We start from the raw sequence: 9,977 nt of genomic DNA on the forward strand, positions 1-9,977 counted from the left end.
ACCGTGTGCACTTGCGAGTTAAAACGTAGCAAATATTATCTATTAATTTAGGTAAGATTTGACACAAGTAGTTTTTGGCGTCATTGCCGAGGAATGGAATTTTTTTTTTCCTTAGTCTATTTTTGTTTTAATTTAGTTTTCTATTTTTTTTGTTTTTCCATAGTTCCTGTTCTACTTACGGAGGTAAACTCGAGCTCCCATTCCAGGGCGATCGAGCGCACCAGTGCAATCGAGGGCATTAACAAGTGCGATCGATCGCACATCCGGATAGCAGCACTTCAACTGTTTTAATTACCCATCTGATTTTTTTTTTTCATTTCCTTTCATGCAAGGTCATTAGAGTCTGCATCTTCATAACTTTTATTTTTAATTTTGTTTTTATTTCCCTTTTAATTTTAACTTCTTTTTGTTTTATTTTTGTTTTCACGCATGTAGGGAGACATTTCGACACCCCATGGACTATGTTCATTTTGCCATGATCCTTATCACCATGTTAGAGAATGTCCTTCAACAAGACAATTTTCTAACTATTCTTATGGGCATATGAACACATCATTCTCTAGACCGGGGAATGGCAGCTATTTTGATTCCTGTAACCCGTCATGGAGCCAATAGTTCAATCTCTCGTGACAAGCTCAAGCTCCTGGAATTCATGCTTCACAATTTCATGGACTGCAACATCAATCATATTCGCAGTTCTATGATCATTCATATTCGTCTATATTAGCCACAATAGCAATATCAGGCTAAACCACCTCCTCCTAGGTCTTTGAAGAGTTGCTAGAGAATATTAGAGTGTTGATCAAAAGTACAGAACAAATGACTAAGAGAACACGACAAGACATTGAGGAGATAAAGGCCCATCGCAAACAGAAAGGTGATATTCTCAAAGAAGAAGAATAAGCATACCAAGAGGAGCCATCTTCCACCTATTGGCCTCCACACTACCAAGAAGAGGAGCCATCTCCACAGTTCTATGGTCAATCATATTCTGGTCTTAGCCCTAGTCTGAAGCAATCCATTTTTAAGATAGAAGCTCAAGAAGAGGTGTCATCTCCCATATATGATTATTCATATTCCTCTCCACATCAGCAATACCAAAAATAACCACCTCCTTTAAAGAGTTTTGCCTTAGAAAAGTGTATGCTGCCTTAAAAAAGGAGCATACTGCCTATAAAGAAGAGATGTCAGCTTTTCATTGCCACAGTAAGGCCTAGATTCAGCTGCTGCAATCCACAATGGCCAAGACAGAGGTTCACTTCAAGCAAATATCAAAAATCCTCAAAGAAAAAGCGCTCCAAAATCAATTGGTGGCCAATTATAGTGGAAACTACATGGAGGATGAGTGCACCTACTATCAAGAGCAAGCTGTCACATTGAGGAGCGAAAAATGGTTGAAAGTAAAGAGCAAGACGGGAAGGAGGAGCAATTTGAGGTTCCACAAGAACCACATCGGGAAAAAGAAGAGAGCACTGAATATTCTTCAACATTAGCTCTTCTCCCTGAAACACCAAGAGGCCATGAGAGAAGTCTGTCAGAGCTGCCAAGTGAGCAAATTGAGGACATCAAGATAGAAAAGCTCCTTGAGCTTTCTTCTTATTTTATTCCAACTCATGATTCCCCACCGGATGAGAAACTATTTAAGAAAACTCAGAGTGGTCCACTCCGATCTACAGACAATTGGGATCCCCCTGCTAGAGGAAAAATTCATTCTCTGTGGTGCAAGAGAAGAAAAGATTGGTGCTTCAAGTTTAAGAGGAAGGCAACAGTCTGGCTAAAAATGTTAAACTTAGCGCTCATGAGAGACACCCCAAAGCATATCCTTTTTATTTCTTTGTTTGTTTTTATTTCATTTTTATTTTACTTTTACTGTTATTTTCTTTTTGTTTTCCTTTGTTACTTTAGTGTTTTGTTTTGCAGGGACAAGTGTGCTTTAGTTCAAGTTTGGGGGTGTGATATGAGCCAAGCTATTCCAAACAGTTCATCCATCTCCCAGGTAAGATATTTCCATTTTATACACACATTGGAGACAATGTATAATTTAAGTTTGGGGATATGGGAGACACTTTACACACATTTTATCCCATTTTTGAAAAATGTTCATGTTCATGTTTGTCTTAAAATTTTGATTGATCCGGAAAAATTATGATTTAATTTCATTAGTGAGCTTAAAATTTTGAACACATGATCTGTTGATAGAGTTTTTCAGTTTGGTTATTTGCTTTAAGCAGTTGAGAATTCACATGTTTGATCTGATCTTACACAAGCACTTTAGCACATAATTTGTGGGGTATGATATGAAAGTCTGATATGTATGTTTTGATGTCTTGGGTAAAAATTGGATGACTTATTAGATGATATATATATATATATATATATATATATATATATATATATATATATATCATCTAATAACTGGAAGTAGTGAGGTTACTCAAAAGCAGAAAAGATTACAAGCAGTAGGATGGTTGCAGAGGGATTTCAGGTGTTTAGGCTGAAAGCTTCTGCCTTACAATGAAGGGGACTTGTCCTTTTATAGACAGAGTCCAACGGGTAAATAAAATTACATCAAAAAATTTAACAGTAAAAGTAAATACTGTAGTGTCGGCATGCACTGTAGTGTAACTGTAGCAATCACTGTAATGAACGATAAACGGTGCCACGAAGGGCAAATGAATTGTAAATGGTGCCACGGAGGGCAAATGAACTATAACTGGCAAATGTCAACGGTGTCACGGAGGGCAAATGATTTGAACAGTACCACAGAGGGCAAATGATTTGAACGAACGGTGCTACGGAGGGCAAATGAACTGTAAACGGTGCCATTGAGGAGGGCAAATGAACTATAAATCTTCAATTCCTGGATAATAATTATTGGGACTGTCATGGGGAAAACCAGAATTCCCATACCATTCTCGCATGGGGTTAAATGTAGCCTTAGAAGATGCATCAGATTTTTGTCTTCATCAGATTTTTTATCTTCATCAGAACTGGAGCTGTCATCGAGAGACTTGAGTAACTTAACTCTTGCTTTGAATGATATTCATATTCTTAAAGCACTAACTTTGAATGTACTAACCTCTGGTTATGATATGGAAGAAGGTAGCAGACCTCTTGCTATCATCTACCGATTTTATTATAAATTGTTGAAAACCAATCTAAATCCTCAGGCTATTATTAAGAATTCTGGTAGCTCTACTGTTTTGATCCAAGAGCCAATCGTTGGGAAGATCAATCTCTTCCCATCGAATCATTCTAGGAGTTCTTGGACCTCTTGCCTCATTAATAAAAGAAGAAGAAAAATGATCATTGATAAGCTTTTCACTAAGTAATTGGACATCTTGCCTCATTAAACATTAAGTGTTCACATCAAAAGGTGAAGAATTTTGATTTGGTTAATATCATGGTTAGTTTGGTTTCGTAGATTTTTTAACTCGAGTTAGTAAGTCCTTAGGGGTATCTTTACACCTAATGCCCTAAAACCATTTGGTTTAGGAGTCATTGGCCTAATACTCGCTACATGGATCAATTAGAAAGCTTAAGGGAACCAAATATTGCACAGCCTGACAAAAAAAAAAAAAAATGCCATTGCTGTTCATTCTGATGGGAATTTCAATGAACTTTTAGATATTGAGACATTGCACCTTGGAATTACTTGGAAGTTTCATATTTTTGTGCTAGTTCACTTTACATTATTTCAAATTTGTGATGGCTTAGCCTGCCTTTTTTTTGAAAAAATTCTAATTCATTGTGAAGATAGAGTTTGCCTTTTTAAACTTGTCAATGAATGAAAATCATGGTTTTTTGTGACACTTGAATTTTGGATAACATGACTTTTGCATAATGTTTGTGGGTAACATTTCTTGAAAACCCTCACGAGACTTCACTCGTCCTCTAGGGAACGCCTAGAGGTTTAAAAGGCGTGTTGTATACGTTAAATGTAATCTTACATCCCACGAAATATAGATTTTTTTTTTTTCCATTTAGTTTTTAGTTTCGTATTGCTAAGGGACTACTAATATGTAAGTTTGGGGGTAGCGTTCGAGCTTGAGAGTGAATGCTTGGTCAGAGGCCAGAATGCATGCAAAGCTCTTATCTTAAAATCATTACGTAACACTTCCTATCTAAGACCTTTAATTAGTGCATGCAAATATAACAAACCATAATAGCATACAACACTAAGCAAACATGAGATGTCTTTAAAACGTTTGAAAACCCTTTCCTTTTTTTAAAGAGGATGGTAACATAAACTCATCATAGTATCTTAAGACTTGTAAAGAGTATGAAAATCATAAGAATAACATAAAAACCAAGTAAAACCAAAAAAAAAAATTACCTTAGAGATGGCAAACCACTCCAAAGTCTCCTCGTTTTCTCTCTAAAATCTCTTCTCATTCTAGGATAAGGGTTTCTGATGTAGGAGTGGAGTTCAGGTGAGAAGGAGGGGGTATTTATAGTTGGAGGGGCGTGCCTTGGTCTGAAAAGATGGAGAATATATTAAAATTGCTTTTTAGATTGTCACCGAAGGCTCAGTACTTATGTACGAACATTTGGTGTTCTAGTACACAATGATTTTAGGGCTGCAGGTTGAATGTTCAGCCAGTGCCCAATAGTTTACAATTTGGTCAGCGAACATTCACCCAGGGACTTGGGCGAACGTTCGCACTAAGGGTTGGGTTCGAACATTGGATAGTCCCCCAGCGAATGTTCAGTCAGAGGCTGATTTTGGTCTTTTTGGCTATTTTTCAAATAAAAGGTTTTCCACAAAAATGCTAGCACTTTTATGGTTATAATTAAAACTCTTTAAGATTAATGAGGTGTTTATCTATTTTAAGAATAAGCAGTTGTTTTTAATAAATTATTTTCTTAAGGGTTGGTATTTTGGGGCATTACAGTGTTGTTGGTATATGAGAGTATGCTCCAATATCCGAGGCACCAGTATTATATATGAGTCTTTCGAGACAACGCCAACCCTATCAAAAAGAGGTTAAATGCTTAGATAAACTATTGTGCAAATTTATTTAACTCGCAAGTGCACGAATCAATTGTAGTTTAATGGATTGCAAGTGCGAGGTTGATCGCACAGAGAATTATATTTTTGAAAGAGCAATTTATATCTAAACTAATTAAATCCTAATCTAGTTCCAAAAGGGTTTTGATTTTTGAGTTTTGAAAATTAAAGGATAAACATAAACTAAATAAAATAAGTAAATCTAAGGATAAAGGTATTAAGGTTTGGGAATTCACACTCACCAAATCATAACAACATACTTTATGTTCATCAATATTAATCCGAAGTTCTCACAAATTAAATCATAGATATGTTTTACTATGCTTCAAAGAATTAATCAAAATCATCCCATGTATCCATTTATTGACCAAATCACAAAAGGAATCCAAATTCAATTGAAACACCAGATGTATCCGTAGAACAAATCACAAGGGATATCCAATTTTTATGAGTTAAAAGCCAAGCAATCAATCATATGAAATTATCTCAAATCATCACATGTATCCTTGAATCACAAGAGATATCCAAGAATCACTCCATACAATTGATTAGAAGTAAAACAATTGAAATATAAAACCCAATAAAATCAGAATAATAAAAACTTACATAAAAGTATTGATATTCTTCATCGGTGAGGCTTTATCCCCAACCTTAGTTGGGAATTTAGCTCCACATAAAAATCAAATCTAAACCTAAACCTAAACCTAAAGAAAAACTAAACAAAAGAATTTTGCTCTTTGGGATTGTGTCTCTTTTCTTGAATGCAAAGAAGTCTATTTATAGGCTTAGGAATGTCTTAGAAGCCCAAGTAAACCTAGATAATTCGGAGGTCTGTCTCCCAGTCAAAATAGAAGTCTGAAATCGGAATAGGATTCGTCCAAATTTGTGTCCTTTAATTGCGGGGCGATTTTGGCATATAAACCGTACGAATTAGGAAAATCCTATTTCACAACAAATTGTAGTATTTTGAGCTAGCTTTCCAATGCCGTTTGAATCACTTCAATCCGATATTTGAACAGAGAGTTATGGTCAAAATACTAAGACATATACAGAATTTGTATTTGAATCCGATCCGAAATCTTATCCAACCTGAACTTTAATCTGATTTAACCTTTTCTTGGATTTTGTTAGACTTAGCCACATCATCTAGGTCTTCTCAAAGTATTATTTCTTTCAAACTTTGCATTTTTCTCTTTAAAGCTGTAGTTTTTCTTCAATGACCTACAAAATACTAAAAGCACAAAACTAACACAAAATATTAAATAACAACACAGCTAAAGGATTAACTAATGTAAATAAAGGGGTCCAAATATGCAATATTTGCCACTTATCAAATACCATAAAGATGAGAGTTATGATTGATGTTAAGTATACAATTATATATTGCATGATTTATTTGCATCAAAATATACATGAGTTGTTACGAGGAGTATGCCACCCTACTTCAAACTACACCTCATTTTCCTTGACGCATACTTGCAAAAAACCCCACCTTTAATATTCAAAGGTTACAAACTGTTACTTAAGCTATTGCATAAACCATATTCATAAAAATTTACTTACTAAATCATGGAATTATGCAATTACTTTCTTCCACCTGTCAAACACCTCAATATTTTGCAGATTAGTAGATTGTGAGGCTGTAGAGTGAGAAATTCACTCAGATGAAAATGCCAAGTGAATAGCTCACATTGTCGGGTTTGCTTAGATATATGTGATTGAAATTGTTATTATAATATCTGTTTGGAAATTCTAAGCCTTATATTAATAATACAATGTGTTATTTAAGGCCATATCATAATTGTTTCGGATAATTTGTTTTTGCTTCCGCATGTTCATACTCTAATAAAGTTAACGTTTAGGATAAAACAAATTGATCTGTTACTAATTAATTAGCCTAGAGAAATTACTAATAACATTCCAAATTAATCAAGATTAATTATTTAATTTTGAAGGCATACGGGCGCAAGTCAACCTAGTGTGTTGGGAGTGGCTCGCTCGGTTGGAGTGGTTCTCTAGGTTTTTTTTTTAAAAAAAAAAAAAAAAAAAAGTAAAGTCTTCTTAATTCTCTCAAACTGCCACATTAATAACAATTTTCCCTTCAAGCTATCAATTGCAATAATTTATTCCCTAAACTACCAAAACAATAAGAATATATCCTACTATGCTAATAAAATGACACAATTACCCTTATAAAATTTTTAATAAGACAAACATATCCCTTAAAATTTGAAAATAAATATATTTAAAACTTAAAAAAAAAAAATCATAATATTAAAAAGGTTGGCGGTGGCCAAGCCACCCCATTGGGCCAAGGCCACCGGCCACCGCCAAATGCCAGAATAGGGTGGCGAGCCACCCCATGGCCGGAATGTGGTGGCTCAACCACCCCATTTGGGCTACTGATGTGCTCATGGTCTCCCTCAAGCTTGAATCCCAATACTTCTGGATATCTCTCAAGAGCACGAGGAATATCATTTGGCTTGATATCCATCCCTTGAAGATACGCGACCCCTGGAGCAAGGTCAACAACAACACTAGCATGGAGAACTTGTGGGTATCTTCTCAAGAAATCAGTGAAAGTGGATTTCCTAACACCCAATTTTCCAAGATAATCAAGAACAGGAACCATATTTTTCTTTACACTGCAGCCAAGAACAAGAGGAAGCTCCAACCCGTCAAACAGTAGAGGAAGGTTCCCTCTGCTGTTTCCCAGATCTACCCCGATGTGATTGCCAAAAAACAGGCCAGTTCTTCCGAACCTCGTTCCAATCCAAGAGGGAACCCTCCCTCATAGGATCCCAACTAGCAGAAACAATCCCATAACTCACCCCTAAGAGAGCAGACCCAAAGAAGAAGAATGACACAATGAAGGGCACCCATGTGGGCACATCAATCTTCAGTCCAACTTTCAGATAGTAAAAGAATGGGAAGAACAAAACCCCTATGAACAGTGGTATCCCCACATAGAAACCCATCCACCTGATCATCCTGTTGGTCACTACCTCTGGTATGGTATTACACCTTCATCTACCTCCTGCCACCCCCTTGGCCCCCCCCCCCAAATGGGCCAAGAGGGGGGTGGTCGGCACCCCTAGTGCTTGGTGGGTGGCCGGACCATTCCTAATTATCTAGGGTGGTCCGTCCACCATCTAGGACCACCTTGATTTAGTTTTATTTTTTAATTTTTTTATTATTTTTTATAAGGTGTAGTATTTTATTTTTATTTTAGGTAAAGTAATTTTGTCATTTTTTTAACGTTAAAATATATTGTCATTATTTTAATAGTTTAAATAATTTAAAAATTAAATTACCACAATTGATAATTTAAAAAAAAGGTTATCATTGAACTAGTCTCAGGATTGAGAGGACTTTGTTAAAATAAAAAATAAAAAATTCCGTTGAAGGTGTTTGTTCGAATTCATCCTTTGGTAAAAGGGATTTGTCAATTTCGTGGACTAGTCTCACCTGGAACATTCATTGACATTGGAATAGTAAAACGACCAAATTTGTTAATCTATGAGGAATAGAAGGGTAACCTGGGAAGAGAAAAAAAAAAAAAAAAAAAAGGGGGAGGATACTTTTAAAGGAATCTTCCTCATTATTTACAGCGGGGCCAACTAGGGTGTAAATGGTCAATTCGTGAACGCGGAAGGTGAAAAAAATGAGATTCATGCACTCAAACATACCGCAAATCTGGAATGATAGAGACAGGAAGCAAAACGACAAGGTTTCAAAAAAAGTTTAAAGGAAAAAACAGGTGGGAAGCGGGTCCCAGTCAGAGGTGTGGGGCCAACCACACATGATGACGGAAATGTGCTGATCCCCGAGCTTTTGTTGTCTTCCGGGGTTATATAATGTTTATTTTGTCTACTTGGGCTGCCGTGTGGGGGTGAGGGCTCTATTATTTATAATTAAGTGGTTAAAAGGAGTTTGAATCCTCTGTGTTTTCAATTTTTTTCATAATAACAAATAAATTTATTGGGTTGATTCAGTTGAAAGGTATCACAAGTTGCATCATTCGTAACTTTTTTTGTTATTTGGATCATTTATTTTTATATAAAAAAAAAATCATATTTAAATATTTTTGTAATTATTTTATTAAAAAAATATATTTTAAAATTTTTGACAAGATTTAACAAAAAAATATTAAAATAATGAGATTATTGAATGAAATTAAAAGTTCGATACTCTTAATTGAAAATTTTTAAACTTTGAAAAAGTAATGTCAAAACGAATAGAAGTTTAGGGGATTTTGTGAAATTTCTCCTATATTAAATATATTTTAAGGAAAAATTTCTTATCTCTTTGATATAATCAAATGATTTGAATTCCTCATGAAAATGGAGTTCCCATAATGTTAGGTATGATCATTCAACCCACTAAGAATTTTGATCACTATTCGGTGTTACTCCTAAATGAATCAAAGTGATTGTCTTAGGATTTATAATCAATGAATGAAAGTGATTATCTTAGAATTTATAATCAATATCATAAGAAGTCATGGAGTTCCACATCATTTCTTTTGATCATGCTTTAGAGGAATGACAACTTTGCTGGTCCGTTCAATGCATTGATCTGCACCAACATATCAATCTAAAGTTATGACTTTACATGATCAAGATAGATTATCATGATTGATGTGTTACAGTCTTATCAAATGAAATGCTAAATTCAATTATTGATTGTGAATATTAAGTTGTAAATTGCACGGTTTATGGTCTATGATCTTTTGTGTAATAATTTCATTACTCTCATGATATACCATATTCACTGCAATCTAAGGACCATTTACATGCACATGATAAATAATGATCATAAAGTAAAAGCATGTAAATATGTTATATGTCCAATGCTCATTAAATATATTAGTGAATTAACAATTTTATTATGTTTAAAACAAAACATTAATCTAATTGGAATTTTTTTTTTTTTTTTTCGAAATGTCCGCACAAGAGGGAGAGGG

The 9,977-nt window shown here is 34.9% G+C and overlaps 1 protein-coding gene across 1 annotated transcript; it reads right to left on the reverse strand.

The window, feature by feature from the left end:
* Positions 1–7,235: 7,235 nt before the first annotated feature.
* Positions 7,236–8,037, reverse strand: LOC148584872 (protein PAM68, chloroplastic-like; the record flags this gene model as incomplete). Its single annotated transcript, XM_088517546.1, has 1 exon — positions 7,236–8,037. A coding segment is annotated over one exon (348 nt), but the record flags the coding sequence as incomplete, so codon positions are not given.
* Between the last annotated feature and the right edge of the window lie 1,940 nt (positions 8,038–9,977).

The sequence above is a fragment of the Corylus avellana genome, chromosome 6 (assembly GCF_965113065.1).
Source record: "Corylus avellana chromosome 6, dhCorAvel1.hap1.2, whole genome shotgun sequence".
NCBI classification, from domain to species: domain Eukaryota; kingdom Viridiplantae; phylum Streptophyta; class Magnoliopsida; order Fagales; family Betulaceae; genus Corylus; species Corylus avellana.